The sequence below is a fragment of the Convolutriloba macropyga genome, chromosome 11, assembly GCF_964194025.1.
Source record: "Convolutriloba macropyga chromosome 11, txConMacr16.3, whole genome shotgun sequence".
Taxonomy (NCBI): domain Eukaryota; kingdom Metazoa; phylum Xenacoelomorpha; order Acoela; family Convolutidae; genus Convolutriloba; species Convolutriloba macropyga.
The window spans coordinates 43,281,834-43,294,615 of record NC_134478.1 but is presented as its reverse complement, the minus strand read 5'-3'; the positions used below and the strand labels follow the sequence as shown (position 1 = coordinate 43,294,615).

The 12,782-nt window shown below is 35.9% G+C and overlaps 1 protein-coding gene across 1 annotated transcript; it reads right to left on the bottom strand.

The window, feature by feature from the left end:
* Positions 1-5,873: 5,873 nt before the first annotated feature.
* LOC142349501 (frizzled-5-like) lies at positions 5,874-12,565 on the bottom strand. Its single transcript, XM_075401095.1, has one exon. The coding sequence runs from the start codon at positions 8,942-8,944 to the stop codon at positions 7,283-7,285; it is 1,662 nt and encodes a 553-aa protein (XP_075257210.1). The 5' UTR covers positions 8,945-12,565; the 3' UTR covers positions 5,874-7,282.
* Between the last annotated feature and the right edge of the window lie 217 nt (positions 12,566-12,782).

The window sequence follows — 12,782 nt, the reverse complement described above, 5'->3', positions numbered from 1 at the left end:
ATAAATTTCAGACCAAAATTTATGACCGTCTACGAATCACATGAGAATTTACAGACAAACCGACCAACTTCGGAAAAATTGCTGTAAAAATGAAATTGATCTTATTGAGCCACTGGAATTACACGCAAAAAATTTCAGACCAAAATTTATGAACGTCTACGAATCACGTGTGAATTTACAGACAAACCGACCAACGTCGGAAAATTTGCTGTAAAATGACAGGCGGGAAATTTAATTCAGAGTGGCTGTCGTCTACGAATTCTCATGCATGCAAAAATATCAGACCAATAAGGGGTTCAAACTTCTACCCTCCAGCATAATAGATTAAAGCATTCAGCACTCGGCTATCAAGACCTTGTAACCGTTCTTACAATCGCTTTTATTTTAACAGGAAAAAATTTCTGAACAAGAGCAAATTAGGTCAAGCTAAAATCAAGAAGTGAAGCACGAAAAAGTCGCACAAGAAGTGAAATCAAAAGTATGTTCTAGAACAAAACGCCTAACAATAATTGCTTCAAACAATTTTTGAGAGCGACTAAAAACAACCGTTTAATGAACATCACTTAAAAGTCTACTTAAAATCACTTCCTATGATTTTTGAAACATTTACACAAAAGATTTCGGATGTATAAGTATTGAACACCAACCATCGTTCTGTAATAAACTCGGACACTTTTGAGAAGAACTAAACACATCATAGCTAAAAAGCATGAGACCACAATTTCCCGCAAATTTGTCTTAAATTTGATATTAAAAACGAAGATCCGAGAAGCAGCAAATTTAAATTTTACTTATTAACAAATGCTCACTCGGTTCCTCTTTACCAGAGATACAAATTCAACTCAAACTTCAAATCGAAAGCCACATTTTGAAAGAACCGAAATTCAAATTAGAAACTAAGCTTTAATCAAAGAAACGTTTTCACTTCTCTTCCTTGTAATAAAACTCATCTATTAGTACTATTTCAGTGCGTTTCCGCATCTGCAGTAAATTCCCATCAAACCCACAATGGCAAAAGCTCTCTCATTTTCAAGTATTTTATAAACCACGGAATCTATTTAAATGAAAATCTTTTCAAGGGTCGCGAAACAAATAAGAGCCGACATGACTCTTTTAACATCGGAATTTTCAAATTTCTTAGTTTCCGAAGCCAGGAGGACAGGTCTGTGGTGCAGATATAGAGTACTGGACAAGAAAAAAAACAATTTTCAAAGTCAAACCACTTTTTCGTGCTTTTTGCCAGGCGCGCTCTTTCGAAAGGTGAGCCAACCAAAATCAACCTAGTAACTAAGTAGGAGTTATCAGTGCTATAAAAGCTGCAAAAATTCTTTTTCAAATTATTTCGAATACTCGAAATGATTTAGAAATAACGGACATTATAAAACCACAATGCTATGGCGACATAGGAAACTGAACAAATTGCAGTATTCCCATTTAAGTATAATTATTCGAAGCTTTCTTCAGACGAAACTTCACTTATTTACGCATCCTACAGAAATAACAACATTACCAAATTGTGCCAACTAAAACCTATTCACTTGAAAAAAAAGCAAACTTTACAGCAAATCGAAAGAACTTAAAAGAATGAACAGACAGTAAGATTTCACAATAACTGAAAATGATCAGAGTCTTAAGATTCTTAGTTTCATGTTAAAACCTCAGCAGTCTTGATTTTACTGGGTAATACACTAAGTAATGAAAACTATTCAGCGTAACTGTTACAATTAGGACGTCAGAAAAAATCGAAGACGAAAAGACGATGTGCAACTAATTATCTTTTTGCTCCAATAATATCCAAAAGAAATCACAGAAGACACATTTTTGTTAAATGGAAGCCTTACTCAACCAAAAAATCCAGCAGTCACTGAACATGAGGATCAGAAACACAAGAAAACATCCAAACATATAACTTGAAAATCTACAATTTCTTTCATAATCTGAAACGTTATGCCAGGTATACGAAAAAAAAAGATTTTCTGCAATTGAAACTTAATGGAAATTCTAGAATGCCAATAAAATATCTGAACAGATTATCGTTGGAAAAAATATTTGATACAATCCCCTACGAAATTTATGTCTTCTAGTGATTAAAAATTGATGGCACTAAAATGTCAAAAAAATTAACAGCCATTGTAATCATGAAAAAAAAATACACGGAAAGCTAAGATATTTTCCCATCAATTTCCGATTACGTTGGATTACTAAATAACTATAGAGATGTTATAATGGCGGTAGACTGAATTTCTTGTTTCAGCCAGCGGATACGGGTTCTAGCTTACAAATCCCCAAATCTAACCGACTAGGAAAACAGAATCTTGGAATGCAACTATATTATTATCCAGTTTCTATTCTCTCTCTTATATTATTTATTCTTTTTTCCAGCACTTTTAGATATAATTATACTACATTCTGATTGGTTAATAATTATACTGCTTTATATCAATTTAAATACATATCAATTATGAATTTTATAAGCATCAAAGGATATTTAGGATTCGGCGAATCAGAGATTCGTCATAGATGTGTTCCTTATTTTTCCAACTGATTGGTCGCAAAACTAGAAGTAGCAAACAACGATGAGATTCACAGAGTAATTTTTTTCATGAAAAGAGCAATTCTTTTATACCAAATTACCATGCGCGATTACTAAGTGCATATATTTCAGATTCAAATTCTATCCTTCTGTTCAACAGTCGTCTCGTGATGCAGTAAGCTCAAAAAAAGGAAGCTGCATAGAGGTTAAGGTATTAAGCAAAAAACATTTATCCGCAGGACAATAGAGAAAGATAGGATGTGTGTTTAGTATTCCAAAAAGTTTCATAGTATCAACTTTCATCATAATATGTTACCAATATATAGGTTAATCGGTTTTCTCTAAATTTTTAACATTGAATGAGAAACTAAGGCGTTAAAGCCTGCAAAAAGAAATTTTTCATTATAGTCAGAATTTTAAAACCTGTATTTCATAAAACAGGTTTTGCGTTTTTCGGTCTCATTTCTCTTATATATGAAAAAAAGACAGACAAGCCCCACTTTTCTGCTACTAACTCAGCAAGTATAGTCTCCCCAAGGCGACTGAGAGTCAATCTTACGACAGTCGACTGAATGAGAGCAATTCGTTACTGTGCTCTTCATTTTCTGCTTTGATTTTTTTTTTCATTCACTTCAGTAACTCAGAAAAAATTGGTTTTTGTCACATCTAAGTTAAGCTGTCTTACAATTGCAGGACGTGTTAATGGTCAAACTTAAAAAACGGTCGATATGGCCAAAATTGCATTTAAATCTACAGATTTCCGTATTGGATAAAACTTACGTTCTCGAGTTTTGATAAATTGTTTGGCACATGATCGGTTGGAACAATATGTGCGAACGCAAATAGCCGGCCCTCCTATTTTTCTTAAAGCTAGGGAACATTACAGGAACGTCTGCAGAGAAATCTAGATTTCAAAAACATTTTTCACACTCGAGAAAAACAGTTCATTTTTTGAGGAAATGTCAGAACAAGGTCATTAAGAGGAGCCCTCGTTGGTCCACCCACCCCTCACTTCAAATGCTTTACCGGCGTCTGCTTGTTAAACGTCAATATCAACTTTGTTAGCATATTCGATATTTCAGTGAACATCATTCATACATTATCTCCTTGCACTTTCTCGTTGACACATTTCAATTTCTGAAAATAGTCCCAAACATCAACCACTTTGTGAAGATCCGTTAATCTCCTTAAAAGATCAACGATGCCTGGAGTCCTAGAGATGGTGTATTTCAGAGCACATGCTATAATTCGTACCATCGCAAAAGTCACCAGTATGACAACCACCGCCACCACCATCAATTTGAAGCAAGTTGACATTTAGTGTATCTCTTTAGAGATTTGCTCAATTGTGCTGATTAGCTGTCAATTATGTTGATGGATTGGCAAATCAAGATATGCAAATTTGCACACAACATTCGCACAATGTCCCAATCTCAACTCAAATTTGCCCAAGGCATGACTGTGTTAGTTGGTGTGTGCTGAAGAGAGAGTGTTCTAAGACAACCCGGCTGTGATTTGTGAGTAAATAAAGAGTCGTCAAGTCTGAGTTGTGTGGCTAATCCTAGCCTATCTATGATCGACGCACAACTAACACCACACCACCACCACACAAACTCCACTAGTTTATAGTTAAACAAGTTCTATAACTCTTGCAAACTCAACTAAACGCAACTTCAACCAAGTCAAATATCTACAAAATAATCCATTGATGAAATCATTCGTATTCATCGCATGGATAAAGTTCAAAATATATACTAAAATGCAACATAACCTTTGCTCATCACAAAATTTGAAGTAATATCCGCACAACACAACCATATTCAGATTACAGAAATAGCTAATACATCGCACACATACTCTAGTGTAGGCTCTAGTGAATGCAGTCAACTACGGAATATTTCATGGACACGATTCTCTTAAAACGAACAAACAGCCTGTCAAGATTTAAACGGTGACAGTTTCGTTGAATAAAACTGACGCTCGCCAGTAAACTTCATTCCGTAGAATAAAAGTCCCCTTAAATGAAATAATTCACAGGAATTTTATTCAACTACACTGGAATTAGAGAAAGATACAATATTGCGAAATTCGGTCAAAGCGGAGATTTCTGATTCAAAAGGACAAAATTTTAATATTTGTAAAAGTAAAAATGAAGATAACGGAACGAATCAGTCTCGAACCAGTGTCTACGGATTATTAATAAAACTCAGGAAACGAATTTCCTGAAATATAAGAAACGATTCTTAATACAATCCTCTCAAGGGCAAAATATGGGTACAGGACATTGCAGAATAGTATCAAAGAGGTAATTTTTGAACTTCGCCAAGACCCAATTTTTTATATATTTACAAATTTGCGCATGTGTAAATTATTTAACACCAGCAATTATCTAAAAAGAGGCCTTAATCATCGCGAGAAAAGTCAGGCATCCTAAAACAAAGATTTTTGTTTAAATTTTATCTCGAGAGAGCATAACAATCTTTTCGTATAATCTGTTTGTTCTAAATGATCTTATAATTTTACCGACAACAAAGGCCGAAAATTTCTTTAAAAATATCTACAAAAGCTAAATTGTACGAAAATCTAAACTAAAAAATGAATACATTCGTTCTCTCACTAATTCCCACAATAATGAGTGATGAGTCTCTAGAATGAAGCTCTATCAAAAATTGAAATGGGATACTTCAGGCAAAACGAATAGAAGTTCGAAACTTGAATACAGAGACAACTATCAAATTACGGCTGAACAACTAAGTACTGTATAAAAACATCTGACAAATTTTTCTTGACCATTTTATAGTAGCTGGGGTTGACCAACAATACGTTCAACCCTTCAGGTCAAATGTCCAGTAGCAAAGTAGACTTTGAAAAATTTGGAAATTGAAATTCTTGGATTCCAAAAAAGAAAACAAGTTTTACCATGGCCATCAACTAAATTTTATGAAGTCGATAAAAATTTTTCAAAATTCAGTAAAACCGTCACTTTACATGCCATTTAAAATTCACTGGAACTTCACGGGTCGTCCCGTTATCACACACTTTCATACCACTTTGATTGTCAAGCTATGTTATAAACGGCATTATAAAATGATCAATAGAAAAAGAAAAGTTGTTTTTGCCTAGCGTTCATTTGTGTCATACTAAGAATGTACGAAACAATGATTTGTTCAAAAAAGCTTGAAAGTCTTAAATTTGTTAATATCCTTAAACTTGTGATTTACTGATTTTTTGGGGAATTAAACACGATCCCGGTATTGAAACTGAGCAATTTCTTGCACTGTCGAAAATTCTTTTGTATAAGCAGAAAGAAAGCGTGAGAGATGTAGAGAAGGAAGAGAGAGAATTTGTGAAGTTTAAATTTCATTGTCGAAAGTGAGCAAAATATAAAATGAATATATGAAATATGCAAAATAGTATGATCAATTTAACTATGCACAGTGCAAGGAAAGGAGGAGGAGGACCAAAAAGGAGCATCGGCAGAAACAGACTCAACATCAATTTCATCACAAGTTAGTCCTTTGAAAGTTGTAACAGTTGCCAATATAACCCCCCAATCTATCGGCAACTTGTTCTCCATAATTATCATTAACACTCACCACAGCCCAACCAGTACATCATAGAAGCCACAACATAAATGCTCAAACCCACGTTAAAAATAATTTCAACAATGGTTCATAAAAAAGTACAAGATTACTTTGTTCAGTATTCTAAGCCGCAGCCTTCAAAAAATCATAATAGGTGCCAGGTTAAACTTTTCAAAAGCAGCTTCTATTAATGTAATGATACAACTCGATGATATTTTGCAGCAAATTCGCAGGAACACAAAATTATTGAAGTTTGAAATGGAAGTTCGTAATCCCAGTTTTTTCTAACGATGGCAAAGTAGAATGTGTGTTAAGAGTCGGCAAAAGAAAGTTACGAAATGACATTGAATCAAAATAAAAATATCCTCTCAATCACTAACATCGAATTATATTAATATATAGACTAATTTATTAAGTTCATCATATGTTATAAATCAGCATTGAATGGTCAAGTTTTGAGTCTTTGTTTGTTTTTGTTGACACCAGATATTGGAGATCTGGCGAGTTTGAGATATATAATTTGGTACCCTGTATCTCGAGAATTTGGTTAAGTCCAGTCGAGTTGTTTCGACCAATTTGATTGATTGGATTCGTCCGTCTTTAATTGAATTGAAATAATAAAACTTCTGATTAGTAATTATAACTTCGTTCACGATCGGCCACGTTCGTTCAAGTTTGATCACGTGTTATTTTGATGATTCCGAGCTAGTAAACTGAAGCTATTATTGTTTGTTTATTAAACCCTGTTTGTTTAAGAGATAGAAAGAATTGGCATGGAAAAGGGATAAAATAAGGAAGGAACAACAAAAATAAGCAGTAAACTAGTATAACAAACTAAGAGTCGATTCAAGTTTTCTATTAAAATCAGTAATCTAACAAAATTCGATGCTCGCTTCTTTCATTTCTTCTTCACAATCTTCCAGCAAGATCGCTTTCGATTCCAACGTGGTTCGCTTCCGAGCATCGTAGCAAACTTCTCCATCTGTGCTTGGAGTGCTTTTCTAATTCTGTCCAAAGATTTTGAGCTGATTTGTGTCAAAGAATAACTCATTCTAAGTTCTGTTTTGAAATCTGTTTTGAAAACAAAAATTCGATTCAGTTTTTTTGCACCATTTGAGTTTGGGTTGAATTTGCATTTATTGTTTGCCGATTGAAGAGTCCCAAATTAGACATGGGTCATGGGAACCTTCGGGACATTGTTTCCTCGACCTCCCAAGATCTTAGATCCGAATTGCAGCCAGGAGTTGATGGTCTTGTTCGTCCAGATCCAGAAACCTGATGTGATTCCAACCACTAACAGCATAAAGTATTTGCAAACAAAGACAAAGTACTCTGGCGTGGGGTAATTCCTGCCAACGCACGGACACGTTACCCTTTTTTCCCAGTCTACTCTATATCTGTGCTCGTAGAAGTAACATGCAATGACTACAGCTGCGGGAACTGTGTAGAAAAACGAAAACACACCAATTCTCATCATTAACTTCTCTAATTTCTCCGTGTTTGTTCCTCCACGCTTGATAACATGTCGGATTTTGAACAATGATACGAAGCCAGCCAACAGAAACATAGTGCCCGTGAAAAGATAGACGATCAGGGGTCCCAGGACGTAGAATCGAAGGTTTTCAATGCTCTGGTTGCCAACATAGCAGATCCCAGATACCGGATCTCCATCAACGCTGTTGGTGAAAATAACGACTGCTGTTTGAATTGTCGGTATAACCCATCCTACGAGATGAAACCACCATGAGTAGTTTGCAATTGCCTCGCTGCCCCATTTGAGTCCAGCCGCTAGGAACCAGGTCAGGGAGAGAATTACCCACCAAATTGAGCTGGCCATACTGAAGAAATATGTGAGAATGAACACGGTTATGCACAACGGCGGGCGACCACTAATATCGTATCGAATTATTTCATCGTTGCATGCAACCGCTTCGTGTCCAGCGACTAGTCTGATCATGAAACCAATTGCAACGAACATGTAGCAGCCGGACAGGAAAATGATGGGACGTTCTGGGTACTTGAATCTGGACATATCGATTAGGAAAGTGAGCACCATTACGGATGTTGATACAAAACATAGGCAAGACCAGATTCCCAACCAGATTGGGGTGAACTTCCTCTCGTTGTCATCGAAGTGAGGACTTTTGCAAGACATCGCACAGTTTGACATCAATCCAGTTGTGACATTGAGCTTGTAGTAGGGCGAGGTCCCCGTCAATTTCTTAAATGGCGAATTGCACGAGCAGCACTCTGGACCGAGTTTTGGGCCAATTGGTTCTGGAATTTCGTTTCCAGGAGGTTTGCTCCCTTCGATCTTGGTTGGAGGAAGAACCGGATCTGAGTCATCCAGGTGGTCATCCTGCATGCACATCAAGTTCTTTTGTCTGTTTTCTTCCAGCAGCGACTCTTCTTTCGTAATCAGCTTATCACAATCGAATCGTTCCGGCCATTCGAAGCCATAATGTTGCATCACCGGTTCGCATCCCGCCCTCGCAACTTCACAAACTTTCTTACAAGCCTGTAAAGTCTTGGAAAAGTTCGGCAGGCAAATGGGAACGTACTTCGAGCAGAGGAAAAATCTGAGTTGGTCTGAGCACCCGATTTCCACGAGTGGCCAAAATTGGTGAATTTCCATTCCCGCTTCATTTTGGGTGTTGTGATCCAACTCGTTTGGAAATGTAGTGGCATTGTATCCGATTTGTTTGCACATAGGAACAGTGATTTCTTGGCACTGTCCGCTCGTTTTAATCGCTCGAACTGAAGTTATAAATAACAACAGAGAAACTAGAAATGAAAATACGTTTGAGTTTGGTTTTCGAGTCAACATTTTGTGATTAAATTTTCCTTCAATCTTTCAGACTTTCCGGCAGACAAATTAGATAAAAATTGATTTTTCAAAGTTGGTTTTGTATAATATGAGCAACTGTAAAAGGAAGTAAATTTTTCAATATTTTCTTTGCTTAAACTATTGATAAACAACTCGAATTAAGCAAATGAATTAAGCTAAGTAAAATCACTGACGCAAATAGACCAAATGTGTATTGAATTTTTGGGGCGGAATTTGTTTTCTCAGTCTCTTCACAAAAAGCGATATGGATTTTTGCAAAACGAGCAGTAATTAGTGGAGAAATATCAGGCAAAACAGTGAAGCAATTTCCACAATACTTCACCCAATGGTTGCAATATTGCTAACAAATTTTGAGTTTCCGTCGATGGAAGTCAGTCGCCGTTTTGTTAACTCTCACACGCAATTTTTTTAGCTTTAGAACTCTAGAGCTTTAGAAAAATTGTCACAAATTAAATTCTTGAGCACAAAAGCGAACAATAGTAATTATTTGTGTTCCCTGTGAGAGTGAAGTGAAATAATGTAAATTTCTCCGTCCTAAGGCGGAAAATTTAAACAAAAGAGGAAAATTAGCTTTTGACTAAAGCGTCAGTTGTTTTAAACGCGAATTGCTGAACGTTTTGTTATCGGTTAAACAGAAGCAAACTGGTAGTAAAATAACTCAACAATTGTAATGGAGTAATATGACGTTTTTCAATTCTTTCACAAAATGTGTGACAAATTTTTGCGTTTCCGCCAAACCGAATTAAAATTGATCCTCGAAATTCTATAAAATTTGTCGACAAATTTGGTTATCAATGTGAACGCAAATTTTGTCACTAAGTGTCACAACAAAAACCGGAAATAATATTCAATGTGCGAATAACAATCAATTTTTTCCCAAGATGTCAATTTATTTCGTAAATGTAACCAAATATATTTGAGAAGTGTAAGAACAACAGAAAGTGTTTGAATAAAGAACAGTAGTCGCGGGTGACTTTTCTCTTGTGACAAATATTCTTGGTATTTCGTCAAGTAATTATAGCAGTTCAACAATACTTGCAACCAGGATGAATAAATTTGTTTACCAACAAGGAAAACAAGGAACGTTTTTGGACAGGTCGTTGTTGTTCCAACAATGATGCCTGTTAGCTGGTAGTTTATGCGTTTCTGCGAGTGTGTGTGTAGGTTCAGTTGGTGGTAGTAGTAGTGGGGATAGAAATAAGTGGCATTTAGAATTATAGAGGAAAAGGGCCGTCAATTTATGGCGATTTAAGAGAGCAGTGACTAGCTAGCTACTGTAGCTGCTATAATATGAAGCAAAGCAAAACTGGCGGAGCAAAATTCAAAATGAAATAACAATCGCCGCCTACTTTTCTACAAGCCTGTTCTCTTCTCTGAGGATATATAGAAAAGGCAGGAAAAGTATTACAAATATTACACATATATTCCCGCTTCCCAACCAATAATTCCACGCCAAACCAAATCTTTACTGTGTGCGTGTGCTCTGTTAAAAAACAGAAAGGATAGGATATTTCTCTCAACCAGTAAAAGTTAAAATTCTTTTACAGTGTGTGTAGTAAAATAAACGCACAGTGTAAATTTACAATGTTAAAAGATACAATTTATTCGGCTATTTTTGATAGGCGCTGCGAGAATTTGAATCGAATTTATCAGCCAATCAGAGTGCGAGAATTAATGAAAGGTGAAAGCACTCGAATGCTATAGGACAATCTCCCAATAGGCTAAGCAAACACGTAAACAGGAGAGAGGTAAGGCAGAGCGAGTCAGCACGACAGATAAGTTGGGAATAAATTTTTCTATTTTCTAAAATTTTCCCTCAAAGCAGGATGGAATAAAAATAATGAGCACAAAATTCAAAATTGAGCTATACAACACTACTTTTACTCAAAATTGTGTTTTCCCCACAAAATTGGAAAAGGTTATATATGCAAAAAGTAAGTAGCATATAGCATAAAACTCTAGTGCGTGCGAAGATAATGTATTCGGCTGCTACTGCTGCTGAAAATGTTGAAATTTTCCCACTAAATGCAAAATAGAGGCAAAATAGAGAATATTTTTCAAAAGACAGCAATAGTAGGATAATTTTGTGCTGTTTTCTGTGCAGTAGTACCACAGTGTGTTAAGCTGTGCTGTTTTACAAAGACTAGGAGGGCAACTCTCTTCAGTACAAAGCAGCTAAGAGAAGCGAATCGAGGCAGAGAGGGAAAAATGAAGTACCACTAGTTGAAATGGAAAAGCTTTCTCTTTCTCTCCCCCTAAAGCAGAAGTAAGTATAACGCGCGGGGATATTTTAACAGCAAAATGATGAACGTATGGTTAACGATAGGAGCTATATATCAGCATCAATTCTAGCAGCATTTAGAGTAAACGCGAAGCAAATAACCGAGAATTATAATGAACGGTGCACGTAATAACTAGCCCTGGTTAGTTAACAATCTGTGGGTAATAATACAAGCGCGTCTTCGCAATAGTAACAAACAAGGAAGAACAAAATAGAAGGAGGGGTGTAGTATTTATCTGTTCACAGGCAACTTTTTCAAGTAGTATCTTCTCAACTCAATAGCTATTGGCAACGTGGTACGCTTGAAAACCTGATGGCAAAGGAAATTTGAGGCAACTGTAATTTTGTGGATAACGGTAAAAAGATGCAGAAAAGGCGGGGAAAGGATTTTGTTGTTTTTCTTCCCCACAACCCGGTCTGTTTTTATTTACGTTCACTCGTTCACGTAACGCTTCCTGTCTCGAACAGTAGTAACTAACTCAACAGTTGGAAAACTGAGGGCTACGGAGATGCTTGAAATTTAAATAGTCTCCGCACAGAAGCAATAATTGGCAACTATAAAAATCTCAGTCGACTAAACGTAGTCGAAGTTCCAATTAATGTCGACAAGATGGCGGCTCAGGGAAATTGAGAAAACGTGAATTGATGATGCGACTATCAGTTGCTCAAAAATGCTTCCAAAAATGTTCCTCCCTTTTCAAAACTGCTTCTCTTAATGGCTCCAACAACTCTGCTGTCTTAATTTCAAGACGCTCCGCCAGCAGGTACCACAATAAACAAGGCAATTAATATCGCAATCAAGAGATGTACACAAATGTAAACACCGTGAATAAACCAGACACCTCCAATTTCAAGACTCAAAAGTAAGAATACTGGTAATGATTTTCGAAAGTGATCAATTTTATAGTAGACGATTTGCAATTTGTGTTAATAATGCAATTCCTAGAAACAAAACGCAAAATGTAACACATTTAAATGAGCGATTTTTCCTTGTCTTTCTAAAAATTTGACAATTTCCTCAAAATTGATCAATAGTTTGAGAAATTGTCAAAATTTTGGTATTTATGACAATTTGGAGACAAGTTTAGAATTGGCCGGTGCTCTTTTCTCTCTTTCTCTCTGTTGCTCCTCAGTGGTAGTAATAAACTATTAAGTAATAATAGTTGTAGTTTATGATTATAAATTAAACTAAGCTGAAAGTGAGTGATATGAATTAATATTTGCACAGAATTGTAAAATACGTTCTTTCTCCACCTTCTCTTTTTCTTCACAAATTCTACTACTATGCTGCTACCAGCACTACTAACTAGTTAACCAGCTAATACCTCTGCTAGTTATAAATTAGTTATAAATAATAATCAATAACAGCTAAGTCTTAATTCGTTGGTGGCTTTTTTGTTCGAATCTTCGGCTGTCAATGTATTGATGCATACAGTTGCAGTTCACGATGACAAAAAAGGTACAAATTTATTGTTAGAACAAAACTCATTTTCGCTTTTCATAACGCTCGTTTCAGCCACAAAAAAGTCAAAAAGT

Bases quoted from the DNA above. Each gene is read 5' to 3' on its own strand.
- LOC142349501 (XM_075401095.1), bottom strand. From the start codon at position 8,944: ATGTTGACTCGAAAACCAAACTCAAACGTATTTTCATTTCTAGTTTCT.